We start from the raw sequence: 14,536 nt of genomic DNA, 5'->3' as shown, positions 1-14,536 counted from the left end.
AAATAAAAAATCTTTAGTAATAAAATTATATATTATCCTGTTATATGCATGGAGTCGAAGACGTCGATAACGATGTTTAACCGCAGATTAGTGTTAACCAGACATTGAGTAACCGGCCCTTAGAATTTTTTGCTTGACAGTTTTTTTTAATTTGACGTTTTCTATGATCGCAAAGTATGGCCATCCCGAGAGCCGAATTAAATAGGCCGGAAAACGTTTTAAACGTCCCATTGGTTAAAGCTGGAAATTATGTCCTACCACCACTGTTATTCACGGTCTTGCAGAGGCCTTGCACAGCGCACGTATTGGACGGTTTGCAGCGTGCAAAGGCTCTGCAAGACTCCGAGAATACCCCTAATTGTAAAAGAAAATTTAAGTAAATAGCAACGTTTTTTGTTATCTTAAAGTGGTGTTAATTTTTTATTCTCTCTTCTAGTACTTTTTTTATCGGTTTTATATCTTTTTGTGAATTTTATGTATTTTCATAGGACCTCAAATTGGTAAAATTATGAGGGAAGTGAGATTTTTGAACAAGCTAAGCTGAGCTAAGCTAAGTGAGCGTGGCTGAGCCAATTTTCCAAACATTTATAATATTCTTATTTCTCGTCTCAAAATCATAGCAAACATCAATTTTGAGTAGTGATGTGCCGATTCGAGTCGACTCGAGTTCTGACTCGAGTATTTTAGAAGTACTCACGTACTCGAGTAAGCAAATTATAGTATTCGCATACACAGACTCGAGTACGGGTCTCGAGTACTTATAATTATCAAACACCGAATCAGGTATTTTTGATATATAAATGGCGGTTTAGCGTTAAAAAAAATATATATTGTATATATTTACCAAATACACCACACAACTAAATTAATTTTAATATCGTTATAGGTATTAATTGCCAAAGATGAAAGGAATTTTAAATTCCAAAGGAGTAATTTTATTGTTTATGAATCTTGATCTCATGGAATATTGTCATTATAATTGAAGTACTAGTTGAACTTTTAAGGTACTGAAGATTTATTTGTTTTAACTCATTATTTACTTTGGATATTTTTTTTATGACAGACTACTAAGTTCTAGTTCTACTATGATAAATAAAGCAACTGTTATTGAACCCTATATTTATTTAATTTTAATTATTATTTGTAAGTATGTAAGAATTAGATTTCTATGTTTGGATCTACATAAATCGGATATACTATCTTGGAGTTAATAATAATATCATGTTAAATACAAAGTCGGCATTTCGGTTGGGTGCTTGTTCAGCAGTCGAATCTATAACGTATTCGAATACCGAGCTCTGAACTCGAATACTTGATCCGAGTATCTGACTCGAATCCTGATCGATTCTTTTTTTAATGAGTACCAAAATACTCGAGTACCAGAAATAGCCGACTCGGCACATCACTAATTTTGAGTGAATAAGCTTTACTAGTTACCGAAATATCGCAGTTTTCGTTTTTCTGAAAACTACTGTTACATGAGAGTTAGGCGTGGTTATTGACCGATTTTGCCCATTTTCAATACCATCCGTCCCACGCTGAAAAGAAGTACACATACCAAGTTTCTTTAAGAAATCTCAATTTCTACTCGAGTTATCATGTGCACAGATGGATGGACGGACGGACGGATGGACAGACAGTATAAAAATTATTTCAGAATATTCTACAACGAGAATCTGATGATGCTGAGTTGAGAAAAAAAAGTCAAGAAAACTCGTTTGAGTAATATAGTCACAAATAATATTTTTGCAAAAATTTAGCTTTAATAAAAAGTTTAATAACTCAGTAAACTTTCATCCGCTTTTTGAAAATAAACACTGGTTTTTGCGTTATTAAATTTAGGACTAGTATGGTTTTCTTATAAAATAGTGCGCAAAAATCTCACCTAATTTAAAAAGGCGAGAAAAGTAAAAAAAAGTGTGTTCGCTGGGTAAATACACACAGATCTCTTAAGTTCTCTTTATTCACATATACAGTGAAAGCTCTCCTAACGGACACCTCTATTAGACGGACACCTCCCTTGGGCGGACATTTTTTCCTATACCAAGTTTTAAGTATAAATTTCGGAACAAATTACTCTCTCATAAGCGGACACTCTCTTGGCCGGACGCGGACAGTTATTTTGCATAAAATTGACACAAAAACTCTATTGGGCGGACGCGAACCTCTTATCAACGGACATTAAGATTTCTTTTCATAACAAATCAAACAAAAACCTCCGTTGAGCGGACGCGAACTCCTCATAGGCGGACTACTAAATGGAAAAAGGGGACTTCCCGCACAAAATGTGATTGTTATGCACACATTTAGTTTGGTTTGCGCAGTGGTTTAGGTTCGTTATTTGAATTGTCAGAAACCCTTGGAGACTGATAAAAACAAGAAAATTATTGATGAAAAAGGTACTGACACTGAAAAAAATTAAAAATAAAACTTACGTCAATCGACAATTTCCCAGTTTTTTATTTAATGAATCTATGATTCTATGTAGTTTATGGACTAAAATGTAACATTTATTTTTATTTTGTTATTACTTAATATGTACTTACGCACATAAATGAAATGTGCACTTTTGAAAAAATACATGCACATTTTTGTTTGAACGATGTAATATCAATATCTTTTATTCAAATAAGAAATAGTGACCATTCAATTAAATAAAACATTAAAAAGTTCTAAAATAGGCTTCCCCTCCATTAAGCGGACACCTCTCTTGGGCTGACAAAAAATGACTGACGGTGAGTGTCCGCCCAAGGGAGGTTTCACTGTATATCGTTCGAAAGTCCCATTTTTCTTTTTTTAAACCCGGCTATAAACCGAAATTCGGTTTATAATGGACAAAGTTACAGCTTTATAAGTGCCCAAAAGTACGAAAACCCGGTTTTTTAACGGTAAATCAAGATTTTGGGGATGTTTGGCAAATTTGATGTGTCCTGTTGTGGGACGCATCTGTGCGGATGACTGGCTGCTCGTCGCCCCTTGCATGTTCAAAGAACAGCGCTGCTTCTTCGGCGGTTAGCTGGTCCAGAAAATTGCCCCTTCGCCTGACGCTTTTTGAGCCTTCTAGCGCACTGTCACCGCTTTTTGGTGTCGCTAGTGAACCTGCAGTGCTACTGTACCCGCCGCTGCAGGCGTTGTAGTTGTTTTAAGTGCTGGTTTTTGTTTTTTGTTGTGGTTTTTTTATTGGTTGTACTCATCTTTTTCGTACGACCGCCTGCTCGGCGTGCCTAGCTCAGCAGTTTATATATTTGTAGGGGACTCGAAAGGTCCGCCGCGCTAGCTCCCCTTGTCCCGGTATCGCCACCGGTACTCTGTGATGCGGCCAGGTGGCGATGTCTTTCAATACTGCGTTGGTGCTGTGCACGTTTCGAAATCCATGCTGGTGTTCGGCTGGTTCGTCAGGCCAGGGTGGAATAGTGTATTTATGGTTTTTATCACTGGTGTTACGAAAGGGATTGGTGTCCACTGGGTATACGAGAAAGATTGGTGTGCACGTAAACCCTAGTAGGGCAGGCACCTTGCCGTTGGCGCGGGGCTTACCTGAATCACCACTCAGTCCTCTTCTAGAGAACAGCGGCTAAGAAGTGCCACCTCCTAATCTAGGGTGTTAAGCGAAACCGTGCCTATTGGACGGTTTGCAGGCAGGAGGGTATAAACCGGATAAAACCAGATAGAGTATACTTACGTTCCTAGGACAGTTATTTTAGCAGCATTTCTCATTTCCGGCCAATTTTTTTTTTTATTTTTTTTTTTTTTTTGCATAATCAAATCAAATAAGTTTATTTGTAAATATAAGATATATTCAGCGAAGTCAAGGCAACTGCAACGTCTTTATTTTCTGTCCCATTTAATTTCTTTAAATTCACATTATTTTCTCCTCCAAAATATCTCCAAGTCATATCTAATAGGATGGCAGCACCAGTAAAAGCCTCAAATTTGACAAGCAGAGGCGTCGACGCGTAGTCAACGACGTCAGCGTACATCAAACGTTGGATGTGTGCGTGTGCAATATGCAAAACGCGGTGAAAGAAAATTGTTTTACTTGAGATTTCGCGTATTATTCGACGGTTTTATTTATTGAAATCCATATAACTACGAATAAATTGCTACAAAAATGTGCAGTGAAATAAATAAAGTATTTACGCTACAAAAGCGTTAAGAGGCAATAAGAAAAACAAAAATATTTTTACTACGCTTGCAGAGTGGTGAAAGGTGCACCAATTGGCTTGAGCCAATGAGCCAATGTGCAATATTGCAAGTATTAGTACAAACTCCAATGTAGGAAAAAACACAAAATAAAACATATTTTCGAAATTTGTGTATAACCGTAAAGAACGTTAAATTGTGCAAATTAGTGAGTTGCAGCCTAAAAGCCATTAGTTGCAATGGAATTGAGGGACGCTGGAGGGGATGAGCACGCCAGCAGTGAGGCGTTTTACTATGCTCTACTGCTAACTGTGAATGTAACATTGACGGTGATTGTGCTTTTGGCAGCCTGTCTCTGGTGCAAGCGTCAAGCAACAAAGTAAGTCGAAAAGTCGAAACATTTGGTGGTATTGGTAACATTTTAGTTAACTTGCTGATTTGCAAAAGTCCATTCAGTTTACAAATCTGGCAGACAGACTGGCTCTCATATGAATGTGTGTATATGTATGCATACACACCCTATACATAGGCAAATTTGGGAGGAAGTGGGTGGTCATAAACTTCAAAGTTCATATGTATGGGAAATAATTGGCGTCGAACGAGGCTGAAGCGTTCACAAAGTCGCCAACACAGCAGAGGAGTTGCACGCGATCGACAAAAATCTACCGCCACAATGGCTACGTCAACAAAAGAGCCCCAATCAGCACCCTACTGCCTTTAAAAGTTTCAGCTGGAGTATATAAGTAATATTTACATGCATACACACATTCAGGGTTATTATTACTAGTCAGCTAGTGGCGAAAACGAATACGAGTATGTTTGTTTATACATACATATGTATGTACTTACAGATTAAATGCATTTGGGTTAGACTTATTTTACTTTCATTAAAAATTTTTTTATGTAATTGCATTCACTTTTCTTTTTCACGTTCATTTTTAGAGATGATTTGGGTGGATTGGAGGGTATGGTTAAAATGACCAACCCTGACGATGTCGTCGTCGTCAAAGTGGCAGCGAATAGTGAATCCCATACTGACTTGAATGTTTCTGCAGTTTCTAACACCGACTCCGAGAAAAGGTAATAAACAACATTTATAAAATCCGTAAAATTCTAAACATTTCTATACATTAATGCACAGAGCAAGCACTGCAGCACATCGAAGTCTGCCGGATATACCAGTTGGTGATGCAAATTGCGATAATGGATCTGAACTATACGAAACTGTAGCGGACAAACGTCTTCTAGATGAAGGAAACGATCGCAATAAAAGTCGTAAGTGTCATTAATGGTAATTATCATTAGATTATAATCTAGTATTTTCTTAATTACATTGCAAACATTAAAACATTTCGAACTAAGAATAAATAGTTTGAAATAAATGTGTTTAAAAAATAGGTTTATTATGTGCCATGCTTCCAAGCATTAAAAAAATATTTAAAAAAATTTACCTTAGCCCCGTTTAAGGTAATTTCTCTTCAGAAATAAAACTTACTCTAACTTTAAATTACCAATTTCAGCCACTCCAAGTCTAAAAAAGCAAACAAGTGTATCTCAGCACAGTTCCATAAGTCAAGCAGATGACGTCAGTTCACCTTATTCTAGAGTGAGAAATCCGCCGCATGACTACGCCAAAGTAAGATATGGAAAATGAAATTTTAATAATTCTTTTTTTTTAAGTAAATGTAGTTTGTAATTTAAAAAAAATTTAAATGCGTATTTTTCTATTTACATATCTTAAAACAAATTTTTATCTTTTAATGAAGGTGCGAAACACGGAACATCCCTACGCTCAAGTAAACCCACCGTCAGCTTCAGCAGCAGCAGCCGCTGCAGCTGTGGTAGCGGCCGGCAATAGCAATAATGCTATATACAGCAGTCAACCACCACAGCTTAACGGAACACATTCTCGCAACTCAAACCACAGCAATACATCGCAAAACGAGTCTCCTTCACAAGCAGAAATTCCAGCCGCTTCGGCCATTGCAGGTATGATCTCAGCCAGTCAAGATCTTCCATATATGACACCGCCTATAACAAATCAACACTTTAGTGGCGACTCGCAGGACTCTTCAAGTAATTTGCATTTATAAATACGTATATCAAAATATGAACAACGCAATACACTTCAACATTATTTTCAGAAGGCTACACCAGCATCAGCGTGCGGGAGCCGCTTGCAAATATTCTAGCACAACAGCCGCCAAAGCAAACTCAACGGATAGCTACGCTGACTCGTGATGCAAGCGATTCGCATTATGCCACTGTATCAGACGATTCTGGTTAGATAAACTAAATCTTGCTTTTTTAATAATAATATAATCAATATTTGTTTTCTCTCTTCCTTGTTAGACGAAACATATGCAGCTATCGAGGACCCGAATATTCGCGGAAATCCAAATGTTCTCACTGACATCTATACTAGTGGTTCAGAGACGTATGCACAAATCCAACCTCTGCAAATGAGTTCAATGGTCGTATCTGTGGAAATCAATAATACAAATAACAGTAGTCACAGTATCAATGCTAATACTGTTCATGCACATAACGTACAATCTTCAGAATATAAAATATCGAATACATCCACTGTATCGCACCACCATCAGCATGGAAGTCACACACAAAGGCCTATTTCTGAGCATGCCACTCCTGTACCACCACCTGTGGATAGCCTACGCACACAAAAGCACTCACGTCAGCCCTCCTCATCATCAAATAACAGTTCATTGGTTTGCAATTTAGGTTCACCAAAGCCCGAAAAACGACAAGCCAACTCTCCGTTGCCACCAACGCCCAAATCGAACATTACCTCGTGTCGTAGTTCCGTTATATCTGTGATCGAATGCGGTAGCGGTGCTGGAGACTTCAATCCAAGTGGCGTTATAACGGCCACATCGATCAATGCAGTTACCGCTGCATCAGCTACTACAGATGAAATATCCCCTCAGAAAAATAAAAGTAAAAGCCTGAGTCCATCCAAAGATATCGAGGGCATGTATGCAAAGGTATGCGCGGAACACTAGTTATACTCATGTATAAAAAAAAATGTAACTGAAATCGAAATTATAAATGTTTAATGTGTTTAGGTGATGAAAAAGAACAAGTTATCACGCCACTCACCTTCTTCACAAAACAACTCTCCCGTAATGACGCGGAAATACGGTGATAACAACGCTGCGTTAGGCATTAGCCCATTAGACATGGCTGCAGCCGAGCTAATGGAAACGAATCGCGTCAGTGTATTCAACATTTCAAATGCCACGAGCGATAAAGGGCGAATTCGTAGCAACAGCTACGGTTCCAAGGATCATGGTTATGAAACAATACCTGCCGACGCGGTCCGCCCATCAGTACTTGAAAATCGCAAATCAGATTGCTACAGCAGCTTATTGCGAAAAGAGCGACCAAAAGAAATCGGTGAGTAGGCTCCTTTGGCAAACTCGTTTTTATGCTCTATCTAGTTTATTAATTGCCTTTCTTCTGAGTATATTTTATTTACTTATTTCCTTCTCTCTCCTCCTACTCCTTCCAACTCATCTGTATGTATCTTGCAAAAATGAAATGCAAATGCTCCAAAATTCTAAATTTTTTATTCAACAAATTTGTAAAACAAACAAATCGTTTATAGTTGTGCGTAAATGAGATCTTACCGCAGTTTTGCTTTTGAGCCAACGAAAATTTCAGCATTTTTTATTTGGAAGCAGCGGTTAGTATATACATTAATGCTTTTTACTAATTCAGTGGCGTTTTACTATTTTTTATAAAACAAAGTTTATATTAACACAAAATTTGCATGTTAATATTTTTGTTAATTACACTTTAACTGTTTATTGCACGAGAGAAAAGCAGTAATCAGGTTTAATGAGATATTCGTGTTTAAAAAAAATGATTAAAACAAGTAATTTTTAAGCAAAAAATAAAATCGACTTCACATCTCCTATAAAAATTTAAGATCATCGTTAATCTCTTCATGATCCAATGACGGGATTTAAACCAAGTTAGAATGGGACCTGTGTGGTAAACCCTTTCCTTTAAAAAAAGAATTATAGAAATCGGTCCAAAACGTGGTCCAAAATTATGCGGTAACATACATAAAAAAAAAATAATAAAAATAAAATATTCCGACGAATTGATAACCTTCCTCCTGTTTGTGAAGTCGGTTAAAAAGAAAACAAAGTTAGTTATTTCATAGAATTAGAAAGTGATATTATTATCTCCATTAATAACATTGTTCGATAAACTATTTTCTAGAATATGCTGCTGGAATATATGAATCGGAATGGTACATTTTTTATAAGAGAGCAAAAGTTGTTTTTTCCTCGATTTAGGCCCGTTTAGAACGGCGAACTCTTCCAATTGTAGTTCATTCCTAGAGGAACAGAAAGCAGCAGAGTAGCTCAAAATTATTGTTTCTAGTCTAACTCCGGATCAAAAAGCTTCTTCTGCTGTGTGTACCTTTCGATGCTCACATCTTTCCCATATGAGTACAAGCCTGTCAAACACTCGTAGAGGCATTCTATTGGTACAGCAGATAAACGATTCGACATTCTGCACCATTCACCAGCATTATAGGTAGTTGCATCAGCTCATCCTTCTCTGCACTCCTATTAAAAAATACAGGTTTATAATCGACGCTTTTTCTGTGTCCAGAAATTCATCAATCCAAATCATCAGTCTCTTTTATCTTTAAACTATATTTGAATGAAATGTCAAATATGCACAACCACGGTTAAATTCCGAATGCGAACTTTTTTGCGCAAAAAAGGCCGTTCTAACAATTATAATTTAGAAATAAAAGACACTGATGATTTGGCTTGATGCATTTCTGAACAGAGCCTTTGCTCGCCTGTTCACTATATTTTTAGCTCAGCACCCCCTTCCCGATCGAAACAGCACGCATCCTAGGCTTACCCTTAATTGAGCTTGACGGCAACAATTGATAGACTACTAGAATATTTAGACAAAGCTTAGTAGGACCGCTACAACAACAAAAATAATATCTTAGTAGAGTTCATTCGGGCGGTGTATTTCCAACTATGATTATTATTACTAAATAAGAGTTGTTTGCTCATGTTCCATACTCTATTCTCTATTTTTATTTAGGAAAAAAACATAAAATCTTACAAAAAAAATAGATTTACGTAATCTGCACCTCAATTTTTATAGAATAGTGGAAGTAATATACATACTAATGGCTCCTAAACTTTGTCATTGTTGGTCTGTATTTAAAAATTATCAAAATCCTAACAGCTTACCAATGGGACATGTTCTTAAAATTTTCACTTAGACTGTACGAATTATCTTGTTTGCATGCTTTTTTGCACTAACATTTTTTCCTTATATGTAAATTTATAATCTTTAACAACCCACACTTCTCCACCCACCGTCTGAAAAGGTTAAATTAATGAACTACATACAAATGAAATAAATCATTGACTTCTATAATTTTTTTTTAGTACAAATACCTAATCCACCTGCAGCAAACGCAAAACCACCGATAAATTCAGATGTAAACAGCGACAAGCACTATGAGACTATTGCCGTGCCGCTTGACACAACGAGCAACAGCGATCCCGGCTATGAAACCCTCCAAAAGCCAAACAAACTAAATCAATCCGATCCAGATAACGAGAAGAAATCATCTGACTACGATCCCAATTACGAAGTGCTGGAACGTCCAAAATCCGCCGGCCTATCTGATGATGGCTATGCCAAAATTAATGAGAAAAAACATTTGGCCCTTGATGACGACTCTACTGACGGCTACAGCAAAGTAAAAGGCGAGGAATGCGATGATGGTGCGACTGGTGGTTACAGCACGATCGGCACGGATGCCAATCACAATTACGCCAGCATCGCTGAAACGAAAGAAGAAATGTGTGGCGTTACACCAGACACCGAAGACTCCGATCACTATGCGCGCATCGCTGAAGCACCACGAATACCACAATCAGCATCTGAGCTGCCACTCAGCGCGTTGCATACGCCAACGGGTAAGCTTGCGCTGAGCGTAAGCGTTGCTTCTGGTGTCACACAAGATACACTGGCAATTACTTCGCCTTCTTCAATTAATTCATCATCGTTGCTGGCTAATAGTTCGACAGTGTCGTCAACCAATGCGTTGACCGGCAGCAGCAGCACCACTAGTACGATAAGTTCACGACAAACCCCTTCGACATCTTCGCAATATGAATCACTCACTGGCAGCGAAACAGATCCAAACTACGAATCCGTTTGTTACCCGAGCACGGGACGTGAAAATCCATACGAGAGGCTACAGACCGAATATTCTGACACACAGTTGAGCAGTAGTAGTCCAATAACGCCAGATGAGTTGCGACAACAACAGAAACATAAGCAAGGCAATGCACAAACGCACAAAACGACAACAACCGGTGGTAGCACAAGTGCTTCATCACCAGCAACGACAGTAACGAACTCTGATTCAGCAGCGGCAACTATAATAGCAGCGGTGCCGTTAAAGACCACACCAAATGGACTAATGCCAAAAGCGAGACCAGACGGAACAGCAACTAAAGTGCAAAATACCAGTGAACTGAATGCCACGGATGTGGTAGTCGATGATTACTTTCAAGTTTAGTTAAATAATTAGTATGTAGTAATTGGGCTAAGAGCACATTTTGTGGCAATTATTAGATATGTCTGTATTTATTATTATATTATCTTAGTATATACAATTTTTATGCGTTACACGCATATTTAAATGTTTGGAGAATATAAGGCAGCGAAGCTGATGCTTTACGTACGTACACATATTGCACTTGCATTGCAAAAAAATTTGCAATTACCATTTCTTCATGTGTTGTTTCTTTTTTTCACATATAACTAGAAGTAGGTACATATCATTGAGTGAGATGCTAATGGAATATATTTGTTGCATGGAATATTGTATTTCAATAAAAAAGATATGCCAAATTATTATATTTGCACCTTCAAACATAAATATACTCTATGTTTATTTCACTTTTGTTATCATTCGAAATTTATCTTTATAACTGCATGAAAACTTTAGAAGACGAAAGAAAAGCTTATGAAAGCTATATCAGATAAGATATTAACATAAAATCTCTTAAGATCTTCTTCTAAGTCGAGCCGCAGAAGCAAAAGTTTTTTTTTGTGTAATTTGTTACAGCGAAAATTCATCTTTATAACGCTAAACAACTGTACTTATGTATAACTGTTACACACATTTATTAAAAAAAAAAAACTGTTTTCTTAATTAATGCCGAATGCGAAGATCGTAGCTAAACCATTGTTAACTTAACCACGAACAATATTTTAACTGTGGGTTCATCATATTCATAGTTGCTAGATAGATTTTTAATGCTAGAAATTATACAACGCTGAAAAATCAATACTTTATAGAAATTTATTCGGAGTTTAACTATGGGGCAAGAGGTTTAGTACCAGTGGTCGGCAAATCTCATCCCATATTACGCTTGCATGTGAAGCAGTGTTTTCCTGTCCAAGAGGGGCCTGCGAACAAAGAAACGTTACTCGCGACCCACAATGGTATTTGTCTGTCGATGCCTCCATGATAAACATCACAAAACCTTCACGGGTGGAAGGACCTCATCAAACTGTACGTAAGCCCTCAATTCTAATAGGAACAACAACACAGCGAATCATCTTCAGCCCATGCCACGATAGCATTGTGCGGTGGGTTCTACGCTACCGGTTTAACTCGGAGACCTCACTCCGACCAAGCACCATCACCCCAATGTTTTTTTCCATGGGAGCATGACCCAAAGTACTAAATCGTCAGGCCCCACAGGCACAACCATCAGCACAGCCAGCGCGTCAGTACTCACCCCACACGTAACCATCATAGGGCCACAATCAATCAAGTTGTTGCAGTTTAGTTGCAACGGACTTCAAATAGTTGATTGCTTTAGCCCGCCAGATATAACAATAGCCAGCGGGGGTCTGATAAACTGCATTGGATGGCAACCTGTCCATAGTAGTCGCGATAGATCAGACGAGGGATTTATTACATGCGAGAACCGCATATTCATGAATACATGGAAGGCAAACTGTGACGGTTCCACGGAATTCGCCGACCGCAAATTCAATGCTCTTCCTCTACCATCATGCGCGCGTGTATCAGTGTGCAATATCATCAACGCAGTAGCCGCTCGCATCATACCAGCCGGCTGGATCGCCAAAATCCGTCCAGGCTTTCCCACTGAAGCGGCGGTACTCGCAGACGTGCGTGATCGAATCCGCTAGGCTAATTCAGGTTATCCCCGTATAAGAGATCTCAACAGGGACATTAGAAACCTGGTTAACGAACACAACATGGAGTGAACATATAAAGACCTGCAAACTCAAAAGTGGAGTCAGCAAACTGTGGTCCACAGTCAAGTCTCCCTCCAATCCGACGAAGCGTAAGGACAATGTCCCTCTCACCTTCGGCACCACCGCCACGTCGGATCCGCGGTCGTGCGCGCGCTTATTTAGCCGGCAAGTCATTGCACACCCAAAGTGAGACGAAACCCGCAGTGTGCTGATTAAAGCGCATAAACTCTGCCTCCGAGACACACCACCGTGCTTTACCATCGAAGAAACGCAGGCACCTATCAACCACATCAAGGCGTTAGGCCCAGATGGAATATCCATGTAGATGGTGAAAAAGCTAGGACCTGCAGGAGTCGAGTACATGACCGCCACTTTCAACTTGTCTGTCCACCCTGATTATCCCCGAGATGAGGAAAATGGGTGGGCTCATTTCCATTCGAAAAATGCACAGCACAATAACAGCATTAAACACCATTACCACACACATTAACAAGGGTCTGAACCAACGTCGAGTACGGTCCTAGTCGCAGTAGACTTGTCGAAGGCATTCGACGCGGTGAACCACGCGACCCTCTGCCTAGACGTCCTGGACACGCCTCTTCCAGCTACGACGAAACGGTGGATAACCATCGTCAGACTTTGTTATCGAAAAAACCGACTATATCACCGATCTTTCCAATTTCTTCACTGCAAGGAGCCTCCAAATCTCCGCCGCCAAATCCACCGCCACACTCTACAACCTGGACCAAGAAGGTTTGGCTAGAACGACGATTTCGTCGATGGCGCCATAATACCGACGACTAATCACCCCAATATCCCGGTAGTGACGTTCGATAGCTTCTACTCCAAAGCCACATGCAACAAACTTCGAGCCCGGAACAAAGTTCTTTAAATCGATTAAGAAACGGTGGCGATAAGCGATACGCAGTGGAGGAATCTCCAAACTTGCCAGAACGCAGCTCTACGTACGGCTACAGGTTGTCATCTCATGTCGTCCGAACATCACCTCCATGAAGAAAACCAGATGCTGGCGGTAAAAGAACACAACACGTGCGTTGGTACCGAGAGAACCACCCCAACAAGGCCCTGCTTCGAAATGAACCGCCCCACGACAGGTGAGACGACACCTGCACGACTAGAAGGCAGACATTGAGCCATAGGTAGACTATCCCTTCGACGCAGCAAGATACAGAGGGGCGCTCAACAGCGCAATGACAACATGGTCCTAGGCGGTCGACCGCCGCCCATAAACTTAGAAGAAACAGAACTGCCGAGAGAAACCAGTTGAACCCTAGCACAACTCCGTTCGGGGTAATGCCAACGACTCAACAGCTACCTCTCTCGGCTGAACAAGGGCAAGGTGCCCACGACACCCAGCACCTCTGCACCCTAACACCAGAAGCACTCTGGACCGCGCCCATCGACGCTGCCCGCTTTCTCGGCCTCAGGCTTACAGAGTCGGAGGGTGAAGAGGACGATACATGGCAGAACCTGGGGGGTTAAGTACTGCTGCTACAACAACAACAACAACATAACATTTGTGCCCCTGGGCGGACACCACTAAATCAACAGTCAGTCAGTTAAATATCGCCCAAAAGCCAGTGGTCTAATTGTAGCCCAATTACATGTGTTTGAAAATTCTAAAAGTGCCCACCACTAGTTTAAACTCTTGTTAATAAAGTGCTCTGGATTCAAGTTTGCATTAACTTCCTGGGTGCAAATATAAAACCCTATGTTCCATTTCTAATACTTTTTCAGGTTACTAGGGGACATCACTATAAAAGTTGCAGCAAACGAAAAATATTTCCAAGCGAAAAAAAATTTAACTATAGAATCTGTTTTAGTAGTTAGGCCTTACAATTCTAAATTTCGAACGGTGGCTATCCAGTTCAATATACTAAGTATGTATATTCAATATTTATGTATTATTATATACACTAATGCACATAATATGTACACTATAAATTTATCAAATCAGAACAATTAAACATTTAAAAAAATTCCACATACACAACTGAATATTTTGACAAACCTTCAGCGAATCAGTTAAGTTGAAACACACAAAAATTAAAAA

The 14,536-nt window shown here is 39.3% G+C and overlaps 1 protein-coding gene across 2 annotated transcripts; it reads left to right on the top strand.

Moving 5' to 3' along the window:
* The first annotated feature begins 3,940 nt into the window (after nucleotides 1–3,940).
* On the top strand, nucleotides 3,941–11,257 carry LOC118737604 (serine-rich adhesin for platelets). 2 transcript variants are annotated; one of them, XM_036468216.1, is made up of 9 exons: nucleotides 3,941–4,522; nucleotides 5,086–5,223; nucleotides 5,285–5,418; nucleotides 5,664–5,779; nucleotides 5,910–6,219; nucleotides 6,291–6,425; nucleotides 6,496–7,148; nucleotides 7,230–7,560; nucleotides 9,600–11,257. In XM_036468216.1, the coding sequence occupies exons 1-9, from the start codon at nucleotides 4,383–4,385 to the stop codon at nucleotides 10,742–10,744; spliced, it is 3,102 nt and encodes a 1,033-aa protein (XP_036324109.1). In that variant the 5' UTR covers nucleotides 3,941–4,382; the 3' UTR covers nucleotides 10,745–11,257. The 2 variants fall into 2 exon arrangements, with proteins under 2 accessions (XP_036324109.1, XP_036324108.1); XM_036468215.1 differs by having other exon boundaries at nucleotides 6,288–6,425.
* Nucleotides 11,258–14,536: the final 3,279 nt, after the last annotated feature.

This window comes from Rhagoletis pomonella, unplaced genomic scaffold (assembly GCF_013731165.1).
Source record: "Rhagoletis pomonella isolate Grant_MI unplaced genomic scaffold, Rhpom_1.0 Rhpom_scaffold_00004, whole genome shotgun sequence".
In the NCBI taxonomy this organism is placed as follows: domain Eukaryota; kingdom Metazoa; phylum Arthropoda; class Insecta; order Diptera; family Tephritidae; genus Rhagoletis; species Rhagoletis pomonella.
The sequence above is the reverse complement of the archived record's forward strand: the minus strand, read 5'-3'. Positions and strand labels throughout refer to the sequence as shown.